Source organism: Corylus avellana, chromosome 8 (genome assembly GCF_965113065.1).
Source record: "Corylus avellana chromosome 8, dhCorAvel1.hap1.2, whole genome shotgun sequence".
Classification (NCBI taxonomy): domain Eukaryota; kingdom Viridiplantae; phylum Streptophyta; class Magnoliopsida; order Fagales; family Betulaceae; genus Corylus; species Corylus avellana.
In genome coordinates this window covers 4,726,687-4,741,205 of record NC_142497.1, presented here as the reverse complement: position 1 = coordinate 4,741,205, position 14,519 = coordinate 4,726,687, and the positions used below count along the sequence as shown (strand labels likewise).

Sequence of the window (14,519 nt, the reverse complement as noted above, 5' to 3'; positions counted from 1 at the left end):
TTTCCTTGGAATAGAATATATAGTTAACGACTTCAAATTCTTTGTTTGCTTTTGTATTATTTATTTTTATTTTTAACATTATCTATTTTTACCCAATAGTTTTCACCACTATATATATATGGTGCGTGAAGGATTTGAAAGTCATATTATATCATTGAGATCGATTCTTGGTATATTAGACAAGAAACAAGCAACATGGTGACATCACACTCCAGCACAAATATTAATGTAACGTTGGTAGCGACGATGATGATGGTGTTGGTGATATTGTCCATGTGTGGAACGTTTGACAATGTTGAAGCCTCATCGACAAATTCAATTTTCCAACACAAGCGAGCTGTAGTGACAATAAATAATGCACTAAATGGAACCACAAATCTTACCGCTGTATGTGAGTCAGCGAGTGACCATCTTGGTACACACTTGATCACCCCAAATACCAACTACAGCTTCACATTTAGGCCAAATTTTTTTGAGACGACAGGATTCACGTGTAATTTTACGTGGGATTCTGTCAGACACCCGTTTATGATCTACTCCTATGACAGGGATCATAAAATTTGCAGTGCTTGCGTTTGGCACATTTTGACTAGTGGTCCATGTGAATATAGCTATAAAAGCCACGAGTTTGATTTGTGCCATAAGTGGCCCAATCAAACTACACCAATCTAACAATATTCTAAATAACTAATGTTGTAGTTTCCCATATATATATATATATATATATAACTGTTGTTTGCCATTATGTACGTAATATTGTCAAAGTGAAAAGGCAGTTATAGTTACCGATTATATACGTATTTTGTCTACTTAATGTACTTCATTTTTATCCTTTTCTTGGCCCATCAATTGTCAGAGTGAAAAGGCGGTTACAGTTACCGATTATGTACATATTTTGTCTACTTAATGTACTTCATTTTTATCCTTTTCTTGGCCCGATCGATCAGTAGAAACCCATAAATTTATTTGCCAGTTATGAATGGAATAGGATTCTCTCCATTCCAAGTGAAATAATTAAAGAGAAATGAAGATAAATTATTTTATGATCTAAATTTTTATTTTGTTACATCTAATTATGTAAATAGTACCTTGTCATTTAAAATTACTACATATACTCTATTAGATATGTGAAATCTAATATAAACTAAGAAATTACTTGTCTACCATTTTTTTTTAAATGGAGAGATCCCAATCAATTATGCGTTGGAGATTTTTTTGGGCCTCTAGCTAGAAGATGTAATTAATATCATATTCCATCCGCACGGCTATCTAAAGAAACATGTATTAAATTAGCAAATATAAATCTAATCTAATTTAACTCCTTTTTTTTTTGTATATATATATATATATATAAAAGTTAAAAGTTAATGCATAGGAAGGTCAAATAAATCTGAGGTACTACAATTTATTACGGGGACAAATAAATTCCTCAAAATAAAGACATGGAGCAATTAAGAAATAAAGATAGACAAATCTGATATTAGCAAATAAATTCTTAAGCAAAGCCTGTAGTGGCAGCCATACAAGTCGGTTCTAGAAACAGTTTTCCTATAAGGGTAATAACAGCGTAAGTCTAATGACTTAGTAAGTAAACCTCACGTTACAATATGAGCCTATTTAAGCGGAAGTAAACATGCAGTTTTGGTAGGTATTCAAAAGGTGGTGTTGTCTCCGTTAATACACCAAAAAATATTAATTGGGTTTTTCAAAGAGAGGTGTACTACCAGCAACAATCGCCTAAATATTAATGCATAAAATCTAATGATTTATAAGTCATAACTCTCATGTATGGTCTACCCGAGATTTTACCATTTCTCAGCAGGGTTGGTGCTGTTCCGAGGGACCTGTAATACAATGCCGGTGCCCCGACCATTGTACGCTATCGTACATAACATCAGCGGCATGATCGAGTCAGACCTCGGGTGGCCCACATTGCTAATGATATTAGTCTTGTAGTGACCACCCATTAAGGCTGTGCCGGCCACAAAACAGCCATTGGATCCAAGACCCATATAACACACATATTTGACCATATCATAAAGTCTATATAGTAAGTCCATGGCCGTTATACCGCACGTACCGGCGTACCATGTCATACAATGCATCTTACAACCAGTTTATAAGACAGTTAACAAATAATTATAAAAGTAGGCAAGCTCATATCATACTCGTGGTCAGTCAACTGACATATCCCACGTTATTTTAGGAAAAAGGTTCGTAAGTATTTACTTACCTCGTACGCTCGCTTGAATCTTCCGACATTGCTAATTCCTGCTATAATGGAATATAACGCACCGTTATACGAAATGCTAGAGGGCTTTTACGAGTAAAATACTAGGCTTTATCTAACAAAGGTTTCTAGGTGCTAAAATATACGAGAATGAGGCTTAAGGCAGGTGCCTAGCTCCCTAACCGTACGTCCGATCAGTGGGTTATGGAATCCGTTAAGTTTCAAACGGTTCCTATGGAATCTATAAGCTATTGTATCCCTTTTAGGCTAATAAGTAAGCGCATGCAACATAAGGAAACTTAACATTATGTAACAAAAAGAATCAATGAAGTTTTAAAACACTTTCAAAGACGTTTTTGCTTTTATAAGAAAATGAGTGCATAAACCTAACATGGTATCTTTAAAACTTGCAATATGATAAGAGTAACATAAAGCATGGAAATGGGCTAGGATTACCTTAGTTAATGGCAAAAACACAAGCTCCTTTCTCACAAAACTCTCTCTCAAACTCACAACTCACAAGAACACAACCTCACAGGGTTCTAGCAACCTAAAGGCGTCCTGACAAGTGGTTAAATGGTGTGGGAAGATGAAGGGGGTAGGGGGTATTTATAGCTGAGGGGTGCTACCAACTCTTCAGAAAAGCAACAAACGTCCACCAACCTAGCGTACGTCTGGTACTTTTTACACAGCGGTCCAAAGGTTGTGGTGTACGTCTAGGAATTAACCAAGGAATATTCCAAAAGTAGCATACATCCATGTGGTCCTAGTGTATGTCCGTGTACTATTTGTAGAGCATACGTCTGGTGGTCCCTCCACACATGTCCTCACTAGAGACAGGGGCGTACATCCAGTAATCCTAGCGTACGTCAACTCACAGGGTTTAAGTTTTAGGCTTAGGTTTCAAAGGGATTTGGGATTTGTTTGGTTATGGTCTTGGGCTATTTATTATCTTAATCGAGTTTTTTATTTATTTATTTATTTATTTTTTGATTGATAATGCCAAATTTCATAATAAATCAAGCAGCTAGAGCAAAATGCTCCAGGTGCAATAAATCTCTGATACATTCTGGTGGGATCACCCACTTTTGTTCCACCTCCGTCTTAGTGGCATACTTGGCCAGTACATGGGCTATATTATTCTCTTCTCTCCTAACATAAGTCATCTTCCAATGCAACCCAGTGCACAGCTCTATCTTCAGGTCCTCCAATACGATCCCCAGGCTGCTCCGATTGACCTCTTCACGATTGACCTCATCGACTACACCCTTTGCATCTCCTTCGAAATGGACTTGACCAAATCCCATCTCCTTGCACAACCGAATCGCCATCAAAGCAGCCAACGCTTCCGCCACCAAAGGAGTGGGATTTCCTTTTCGGATAGAGCATTTGGCCACCACCAGCCTCCCCAAGTGGTCACGGACTACCACTGCACTTCCCATCAAGCCCTTCTGAAAGTCCAGTGATGCGTCCCAATTGGCCTTAAACCAACCCGGCGAAGGGGTTGTCCAACCAGTCAGCATCGGCTCCATCGTAACGAGCAGAGGTGTCTCTCGCAATTCTTGAGCTTGGGTATAATCTTCGATGGCTCTGTGGGTAGTCTGCAACAAGGACTAAGGAGAGGTCATAGGCCCCCCAAAGACCACTGCATTCCTCCTCAACCAAATTCGTCTAGCTAGCCCCGCAAAAATTACCAAGTCCGCTTGATCACATTTTTGAAAGAAAAGCTCGAGCACTTGCCTGAAACAGGGCACTGCGAACGAGCTCTTTTGAATCTTCATACTGCACATACTCCACACATCCATTGCAGATGGGCATTGCCATAGGATATAAAAAGTGGTTTCCTCTTCCAGGCCACACAGTGGACATAATGATTCGGGAATGATCTTCCTTCTCCACAGATTCCCCTTCGTTGGTAAGATATCATGGCTAGCACGCCATAGAAAATTTTTCTCCGTATTGGGTATCGGCAGGTCCCACAACCTTTTCCAAAAACCAGATGAGTCCATACTTGAAGAACAAGCAGCCAACTCACAGTTATTCACCTCCTGTTGTATAAAGTATGCACTGCGCACCGTGAATCTACCATTTGCCGAGCCCCTCCAAACAAGAGTGTCCGGTTGGTCAGTACTACTGGGCGGTATAGATTGAATCAAACGCACTTCGTCCGGAGAAAAAATAGAGTCCAATAGTTGGCTGTTCCACCACTTTGATTCCCCTTCAAGTAAAGCACTTACCGTCGCATTCGGGTCCAAAATGGACGGTGGAAAACAAATGCGATAAGTGTGGGGATGCGGCAACCATTTGTCTTTCCAAATTCTAATTTTACAGCCATTCCCAACCCTCCATACAAGTCCCTCTTTTAGGAGGGCACAAGAGCTGTGAATGCTGCGCCAGGCATATGAAGCTCTTCGGCCCACATTGGCTTCCAACAAAGTTTTCCCGGGATAATATTTGGCTCTCATCAAAGTTGCCACCAAAGTTTTCTAATAAAAATCGAGTTTTTTATTAGAAAACCTTCTTAGCCATAGAAAATCTTTTAATAAAAATAGTTGTTTTTATCGAGGTATTACAGGAAATAACCTCTAACTCATTTAAAATAGTACTAAGTGTCTATAAATATTTAAAAGGTACATTAAATTCTTAATATCATTGATGACAGTTTACTAACTTAGACTAAATTAATGTGCCTTTTAAATGTTTATAGATACTTGACACTATTTTGAATGGGTTGAAAGATATTTCATTTAGACTGATTTTGAGAAAATTTTTGTCATATATATATATAATTAATTTTTTTACACAAAATGCTAATGAGACGACGCTACATCGGTTTTGATGGAGGGAAAATAAATAATAAGGTAATGAATATAATTACTTTTTCGTATATTAAAAAATAATTAACAATTTTATGGAACGGGTTGAAAAATATTTTTCCAGTCAAATAAGAAAATCAAAAAAGCCAAAGAAAAGGAAAGGGTAGTATAGTAGGTAGGCTTGGTCGTTGGTGCTTGGCAATTAGGGATCTAAACGTCTCTTGATGGACCCTGGCTTTCAACAGATGCCAAAAGCCGCACCTTTCACTCAACACACTGCACTTTCTCTTCAACACGTATATATAAATCCACCCGTCACTCTTTCAGTCTTCGCCCTCGTCTACTTCGCTTTCCGCTGAAAACCCTCTTTCCTCTCTTTGGATTCCTCTCCGCCCCCCATCTCAGTGAGCTCTCTCTCTCTCTCTCTCTGTATTTGTTTTGGATGCTGTTGATGTCTGCTTCTTGTTTGGTTTCGATTTTGTTACGTCGAAACATCGGGAACTTTACTTTCTGTTTTGGTTGCTCGGAGATACTAAGGAAAAGATAGCCCAATAAAGGGTAAAGGAAAAAAGGAAGACAGTGTTTTGGGTTTCAGTTCGTGTTTGGTCATGCTTATCTAGTGATAAATGAGTAGGAAAACTTGTTTTTGGATTTTTATATAATCAAGGTACAATAATCACGAACGGCATGCTTCTAAAACTTGTTCTTTCTCAGTTTCACACCGGTTTTCGATTTATATTTCGGAGTTTTAGAAGTACCCTTTTTTCTCTTTCTTTTTTCCAGTGAAGATGCCCTTTGGTTTGAAATTAGGACTTATTCAATTATTTTTTGCATAGATCGTAGATATTATATTATGGCATTTCCGTGATTTAAATTTTTTTGAGATACTTTTTTATTTTTTGCCTGCATTTCTCAGAGACCAACCAGAACACTATAGATATATGGACCCATATCAAAGTGATGCTAAAATTTTGAACTTTGGCACTAAACATTATACTGGTTGATAACTGTCAATTTAGTGCTAGGAGTTTGGTCACTTACGTGAAGAAGACAAGCAAAGGCATTTTAAGCATAGATGAGAGATACGTATAATATGTTCCGGAGTTGGTCTTTGTTGTTTTAGGTGTATATATTGCATGTATAAATAATTCAAATTCATCATATGCGCTCTAGTACACAGGAAGTATATAGTCCATAAACTATTTAGTCACTAGTAATAGTATATAATCCATTCAATAGTCGTGATTTAAGAATGGTCTTCCAAAATTGTACTGGGTTAGAGGAAATCTTTGTTAATGATAATGATCGTGCAATCTCTTTCAAGTGAGGAAATCATAATAATATTTCTCCTACAAATTCAAAATCTTGGTTCATTTGGCTCGACGTATTTGGAGATAGGGTTTGGATTTTGGTTTCTAATTTTGCAGGATCAAAAAAAGTATGAAAAGCACAAACTTTTTTTCTATGAATGAAGTTCGTGGATGGGTTTAACCTTATTAATATGTGGATTGGAAATGATTTGGGGTAAGATGTTATGTCAAATTCACCAATAGTGATTTTGCTGGAGCAATATCCTCATGTGCGAATCCATCATGTGTTGTTAGAATTCAAGTCAAGCAATTTATACTTCAAATCTTTGATTTTAAATCCTCAAATGCAAATTTGTGTTTTGTGAAGTAGGCTTGTATAGCCTCCAAAAATCCTTTGTTATCACATATGAAGCATAAGAGTGTGAGATGGCCACCAGTTGGAATTATAGGAAACTATTTATTTAAGAGTAAGACCATGTATCTACACTAGTTCAGAGTTACCAGCTTATTGATGTTAATTCTGATGGAACCAAGCTTTTTCTGGGTCATTATATACTGGAACCTAGCAAATGAAAAGCTGTTGGTGCTTGGTGCACCATACTGCAAGATAACCATCAGCGATAATCTTACTAAGAGGCAAACATAGGGTTAGCTGCAGGTGGAGATGATTTATCCGATTTATTTTTTATGCAATGCACAATGGTGCACGATCAAAACTGCCTGTATGGCAGTCAAAGGTTGCTTCTGTCTAACAGTAAAGAATCATTTTTTTTTTTTTTTAATTTTTTTTTTTTTTTATCTTGATTACCCTAGAGGAAAAGAATACTATGTGCGTTGGAGTCAATGCTGCCAGAGGGCTTTGACTCAATAGACAGTGTAGTTTCTTATAGGCATTGGTTAAACTATTGAGATAGGCTATTTCTATCAAGTGGTTATAAAATTGGAGCCTCGAGTGAAGAGCAGAGAGCCTTTAGCTTGCGTCTTCTCATAGTGCTCCGGACATCAATTGCCTTTTCTTCCAGAATTTGAAGTTTAGTTCCATTTTTTTGTGAAGCTTTAAAAGGCATACAAAATACCACCCCCTTTGTCTGCAAGGATGTTCACCCATCTGCTTTAGGTTATGCTTGGAAACAAGTTCCAAGATTAAAAAGCAGACACTGTAGTTAGCACCGTCAATGCTGCCACTGGACTTTGACTCAACAGACAGTGTAGTTTCAGACTATATATAGGCATTGGTTAAATGCTTGAGATTGGCTATTTCTATCAAGTGATTATAAATTTGGAGCCTCGAGTGAAGAGCAGAGAGCCTTTAGCTTGCATCTTCTCATAGTGCTCCGGACATCAATTGCCTTTTCTTCCAAAATTTGAAGTTTAGTTCCATTTTTTGTGAAGATTTAAAAGGCATACAAAATACCACCCCCTTTGTCTGCAAGGATGTTCACCCATTTGCTTTAGGGTATGCTTGGAAATAAATTCCAAGATTAAAAAGCAGACAGTGTAGTTAGCGCTGTCAATGCTGCCATTGGACTTTGACTCAACAGACAGTGTAGTTTCAGACTATACATAGGCATTGGTTAAATGCTTGAGATTGGCTATTTCTATCAAGTGATTATAAATTTGGAGCCTCGAGTGAAGAGCAGAGAGCCTTTAGCTTGCGTCTTCTCATAGTGCTCCAGACATCAATTGTCTTTTCTTCCAGAATGGAAAGTTTAGTTCCATATTGTTGTGAAGCTTTAAAAGGCATACAAAATACCAACCCCTTGGCTGCAAAGGATGTTCACCCATCTGCTTTAGGGTGTGCTTGGAAAAAAATTCCAAGATTAAAAGGCTGTTGGCACCTTTCCATCCTCTTAGAATTCTTAGAAATGATTGCCTCATCCAATGGAGAAATGGAGAGATCAAAATTGTGATCTTCCTATTATTTGCCCATGCAGTTGTCAATTTTTCCCCATTCCCCCGTAATACTTAGTTACCTGACACAATGGAAAGGCCTGCCCCTATTTCAGCTCTTATACATTCTGCAGATGTCTCGCTGTGGGAATTTTCTTGTATGTTGGGTTTGTGCTCTTTAATAGTCATACAATACCTATTGTATTGTATTTTGGGACACCTTATGCTTTTAATAAAACTACTTATTACTTATCAAAAAAAAAAAGGTCATACAATACCGAATGGATTTGATGCGTTGAGAGGTGATAACAATGTGATTAGGAGCGAGTTTGGCGCATGCTCAATATTCTGGAAACAATAGTATAATTCAAAACAAGAATATATGCTTTGGTACTGGTTTTAGAATTTTGTTTTTTTTACTCTTAATCAATAACATTTAACCTCTCGTTCAGTCTTTGTCCTTGACTCCTGTGGTAAAAGGGTCTGGTGGGGTTGGGGCAGGCGTTAGGTTCAAATCTTTGCCTAGCATTATCCCATTGAAGTTCATGACAAGAAAGGCAGATCGAAGAAATAGAGATGTCCAAGGAGGGCATTAATCAATTTGCCTTTGTTATATATGCATCTATAGGGATTTTTTGCGAGATGATACCCGAGCGTGAATCTATATGCCTTGAACAATTTATATTTTCTAATTTTTTTCCCTATCAGTTTCTTTTGTTTAGATTGATGTTATAAACATTATTTCATTTATTTTTAATGGTAACATTAGCGTTATAGACCTTAATAGCTTTGTTTCCTGTACTAGGTGTGCAATTAGTTATTAAACCAGCAGAAATTTGTTTTGTGGATTCAGGGCAACCATGTCAACCATGTCAACTGTGAAACTTCCCTCCCATTGCATGTTAAGAACTGCACCTCAGAACCGTTTCACCAGTGCCATTGTCAAGCGGCCATTCTCTATTGGATCTGTAAAGAGCATCAGCAAAGCTTTTGGCTTGAAAGCATCCCCCTCTTTCAGAGCATCCGCAATGGCAGTATACAAGATTAAGCTTGTAGGACCAGATGGTGAAGAGAATGAGTTTGACGCCCCTGATGATGCTTACATCCTTGATTCAGCTGAGAGTGCTGGAATTGAGCTGCCTTATTCCTGCAGGGCTGGGGCTTGCTCTACCTGTGCTGGGAAGAAGGTGTCCGGCTCGGTGGACCAGTCCGATGGTTCATTCCTTGATGACAATCAAATGAAGGAAGGTTATCTGCTTACATGTGTCTCATACCCGACTTCGGACTGTGTGATTCACACACACAAGGAAGGTGATCTTTACTGAGTGATTGTGCTTTCAGCATTTGAGTAGGGTTTTGAAATCTTGTTGTCTAGAATGGTTATGACTACCAGATGTTCATGTCATTCTTGGACCTCTGTATCTTTAAGTGTTATCATGTTTTGTATTTTTGGAATGCCATTGACTTTGATTTCAGTTGTAATTTCATTGCATACTTCACTTTTTACTCTTGATTAGTATGACACATCATTCATATGAGAGAAACGTATGGTTCTCTAAAGACATTAGTGAATACCACTTGTTTTGAATCCAGCAGAAAATGTCTAACTAAAAAAATGATTTGCTTTAACCTGCTGCATATCCTTTGGCTGGGAGTGTCTTCCTTTTCTGCCTTGTGAATCAATGCATTAATGTTTGCAGGAGACAAAAATAGTTTTTGTTCTCTAGGCTGAAATCATATTTTGCATGACCTTTTCTAGCTTATGCACCGTTTGTTTTGCCGTAAAATATTTTTTGGGAATCGTTTTCCCTATTTTCTGATATTTGGTACAACTGAAAAACAGTTTTCAAATTAAAAACATTTTCGGTTGACCAAAAAACTCATCTTTAATTTTCATAAAATGGTTATTCTTTTTTAAAACTAAAAATTATTTTTTGAGTTTGAGTTTCTCATTTTCAAATCGTAATTTGCCAATCCAACGCAAGATTTGCGCCGGAGGTTGTTGAAATTTGCTGGTCGTTTTCGTCGTCGCTTATTTCCGTATGAGTCATACTAGAAAATAGTTTTAGGAAATTTTTATTTTTGGTAAATTTCGTCAAATCAAACAGATCCTATAGAATCATTCCAAGAGGTTGGATGTTGAGAGCTGACCTGCTGGCCTAGCTCATTATATTCCAATGTTCTTCTGTAATACCTGTGAGGCCCTTCCCCTTTTTTTTTTTTTTTCTTTTTTTTTTTTGGAAATGCTAGGAGTTTTTTTTTTTTTTTTCAACTGTCATGTGGCTCAAAGTCAATAATGATAATTTCAAATTCAACGATAATTTTAAAAGCCACGTTACAATTAGAAAGACACTAAGAAAACATTAGAAGAATATCTAACATTTTTTTTATTTTATTTTTTTCCTAATCAAATTTGGTAACGTGCCATAATGGAACGTTACCAAATTGGTAACGTGCCATTATGGCACGTTACCAAGTAATAACGTGTCATTATGACACGTAATTAATTGGTAACGTGTCATAATGGCACGTTACCAAAATGGTAACGTCTCAATGAGACACGTTACCAATTTGGTAACGTGCCAATTTGACACGTTACCAAATTGGTAACGTGTCATTATGACACGTTACCCAATTGGTAACGTGTCATAATGGCACGTTACCAATTTGGTAACGTGTCCAAATTAACAACACGTTACAATAGGGCATTGGAAACCTGCGACTAGCTGGTTTCCAATATTTTTTCCCCCCCCCTTTTCTTTCTTTCTTCCCTCCTATTTTTTTTTTCTACCTCCCCCTGGCACAGGCCTTCTTCTCTTTTTCTCTCTATCTTTTCCTTTCTCTTCTTCGAAGAAGAGGGAATTTCCTCTCCGGCGTTAGCCTCTCACAGTACTCTCTCTCTCTCTCTCTCAGGCAGGTCTGGCCTCTCTCCGTCCATCTCCTCAGGTATATATATTCCTCATTATATATATAGCTTGTGTTTTGCATTAATATATTGGGGTTTAATATATATAGCTTGTCTTTCTATTGTTAGAAAAAATGGCTAAGTCGAAACAAGCCAAAGAAGAGGCTGAAAAGGAGATAGCTGAATATCGGGCATAAATGGAGCTCGAGTTCTAGAGGAAAGTTGCAGATGTTTGTATATGTTGTTTAAACTGATTCAAGGCAGTCTGAGTTCTATGATATTATTTGATGGTTTATTAAATCTGATTCCATGATATTATTTGAAAAAAAAAAATCAGATTCCATGATATCAACTGTGCTGGGTTTAGATTTTTGAAAATCAGATTCCATAATATTATTTGAAAAAAAAAAAATTCTGGAAAAAAATTTGAAAAAAAAAATTTCAAATTTTTGTCCGGAATTTTTTTTTTAATAATTTTTTAAACTTTAGTAACGTGTCAAGTTTGACACGTCACCATTTGGTGACGTGTCAAACTTGACACGTTACCATTTAGTAACGTGTCAGAAATTGACACGTTACTAAAAGTTTAGTAACGTGTCAGAAACTGACACGTTACTAAATCCCTAGTAGTTACGACCAATTTGAAAACGCCCCAGACACGTTACTAAGCTTTAGTAACGTGTCAACAACCTTGACACGTCACTAACGGTCCGTTACCAAAAAATTGAATTTTAGTAGTACAGGCCCTTTGTGATATATACAAAAATGTTGGCCAGAAGACTTTGAGTTGGAAATTTATCATCGTTGAACTTAGTGTAATGGGACGTCTTCAATGAATGCAGCACCTCTCCAAGGCCTAATTCATCAATTAGAATCATAAGTGAAAGTGTATTGCATCTTGGGGTGGACTGCATGAATTCGAAAATAGTATGGAGAATCATTTAGAAGAGACGTTTTGATCTCTAATTCTTTAGTAGAGGCCCTCATTCGTTGCAGCGTTTGTGGGCTACACACGCCACCGTCCTTTATTTTTCTGAGTAGATCTACGGATTTTTATTTATGTTCTTCCAACTCTCTTTTGGTGGAACTTTTTATTGCCAAGAAAACTCCAAATTTAAACCTTACGATACATTGACTTTGTTATCATCTGTCTTGTAGCCCGAAGTGAGGATTCATTATCTATTTATAGACATATCTCTTAGCCTTCACAACTAATTCTACGTACAATTGGTCTGAAGCCAAAAACCTTTCAAATGCCGTCCATAGCACTCACAACTTTTCATTATGGGCCGTTACAACCAACACCACTAGCAACATTCCCGCATCCTCCTCCTTTCATCTTGAGAATCCTCTCTAAGGCTGTGGACTGAGGAATAGTATTATTTTGTTGGTTTGGTTTATGTATCTTTTTTCTTTTGCATTGTTCTATGATGTTGTTGTTCTTTTACTCATGAGAGAGAGAGAGAGAGAGAAAAGAAAAAAGTCCGTAAGTATAAAATAAAAAATAAAAAAGAGAAGAAAAGCAAAAAGTCTCTTTGAGAATCATTTCCTCAATTATTATTATTATTATTATTATTATTATTTAAAAAAAAGACCAACCCAACTCTGCTCATTTCCGTGTAGGCCCAACCTTTTAGCTTGTGTTGAACGAAATTTAGCAAATCTCAGCATGAAATTGTTTTATTTTATTAATTATTTCCACTTGGCTAAAAGGTTTCACCCATTGACATTAGCTTCGTCATGTTCACTCCAACACTCTCTTTTTGGGAAAGACCTTCTCGGATGAATCAAAGGGCAACCAACGTATGATCCCCACAAGGTTGATATTTTATGCTAATTTATGGTTTCTTATTTATTAACAAAAAGCTTTAAAATACCAAAAAAGAAAAGTACAAAAAAAATATAGACAATCAAACCTAAAAAGGCCTTTCTAGGGACCCAATTGGGCAATTAAAAGTACAAAAAAAAACAAAATTAAAGTGGCCCACCTGTTTATTTTCTCACCTGATTCTCCAATAAACCGGTTTAATTTTTTTCTCCTTTGTACGCTGCTTTTTAATTTTGTTAAATTACATCAAATTAAAAGGTTTTAAAATTTAAAAGGGTTTTTTAAATCGTGTAGTAGTTCAAGCGGATGCACATGTAAATACATAACAACAGTGAAATTCATTATATAAATTATTAGGGGTCTTTCAAAAAGTTTTTTTTTTTTTTGGTCAACTAGTATAAACAATTGTAGGAAACATATAAAAGTTAGCAAATTGTACTCTAAAAGACTTCTTTTGAGTGATAGAACTGTACATTGGTCATTCTCCACATATCCTACTAGATTTTATCACCATTAAGCAAAGATTGTATACAATAGTGTAATAATTAATAAATAAATAAAAATATAAAATGCCAATTGTGAAAAAAAGTGGATTATTATAGTCAAAAGGGGTGATGTGGATGAGAATCAGCAAGGCACTTTTCATCACAAGACACGTCGAGAAGATGTTGGAAGGAACGATAAAGTACAAACCTTTGCATTGCATGCAGGCCTGGCTTGCTCAAAAGATCAACCAGTACTAAAATAATAAAATATGAAAGAGTGCTCCATTTTATTTATTTATTTATGGGGATGAATAAAAAAGATATAGTGGCAGGTTGCTTCCTCGCTTGAGGATAGAAAAGGTGATGAGTCCTGAGAAAGAAGACGACCTGGAAAGTAGTTTTGAAAAGATCACTTTTTCTCTGTGTTAGCTTCTCTCCCCTGTCCCCAGGTCGACCTACGTACTTGTCTGTCTTTTAACTCTATCTTAAGCCGCATCTGACGTCAAACAGAACCCACCAGAAACCGGCGCTCAGCAATGGGATGTGATTATTATTGTCTTTATTTGCATTTTTTCGATAATTAATTAGTTGCCCATTTTGTTCTTTAAACTCTCTGCCATTTTCAACAAATAATATGTCTCCGGCCGGCTCCTTTTCCCTTTTTTTTTTTTTTTTTTTTGTCCTATTTGAAATAGGAGTGGCCCGAGTGAAAGACCAATTGTAGTTAGTATAGCTGAGAGTGACCATTATGGCATCTATCCGTTGGGAATTGCTTAGGAAAGACTTAGACGGCGAAAAATTGCAAGCGTTTTTTCAAGACCAATTGAGTCATAGTCTGACCCAACTCCATTAAAATATCAGTGAAACCTAATTAAAGTAACTAATTAACACTAATCAAAAGTAAGTGATATCCATTTTGAATTCACTCCCTTGTACGTGCTTAACTACATAAAAATTGTCTTGAGAGCATTAAACTACCACCATGGGTGGTTACTACGGGAGGCACTTAGTTGCATTTTTATACGTATTTTGATTGATATAATATGTCACGTCAA

At 36.7% G+C, this 14,519-nt stretch overlaps 1 protein-coding gene across 2 annotated transcripts; it reads left to right on the top strand.

Moving 5' to 3' along the window:
- The first annotated feature begins 5,247 nt into the window (after positions 1-5,247).
- Positions 5,248-9,752, top strand: FD3 (ferredoxin 3). Of its 2 annotated transcripts, none has more exons than XM_059575339.2 (2): positions 5,248-5,450; positions 9,052-9,752. In XM_059575339.2, exon 2 carries the CDS (start codon positions 9,107-9,109, stop codon positions 9,569-9,571), a length of 465 nt encoding a protein of 154 aa, XP_059431322.1. In that variant the 5' UTR covers positions 5,248-5,450; positions 9,052-9,106; the 3' UTR covers positions 9,572-9,752. The 2 variants fall into 2 exon arrangements, with proteins under 2 accessions (XP_059431322.1, XP_059431321.1); XM_059575338.2 differs by having other exon boundaries at positions 5,250-5,450; positions 9,100-9,752.
- The last annotated feature ends 4,767 nt before the right edge of the window (positions 9,753-14,519 follow it).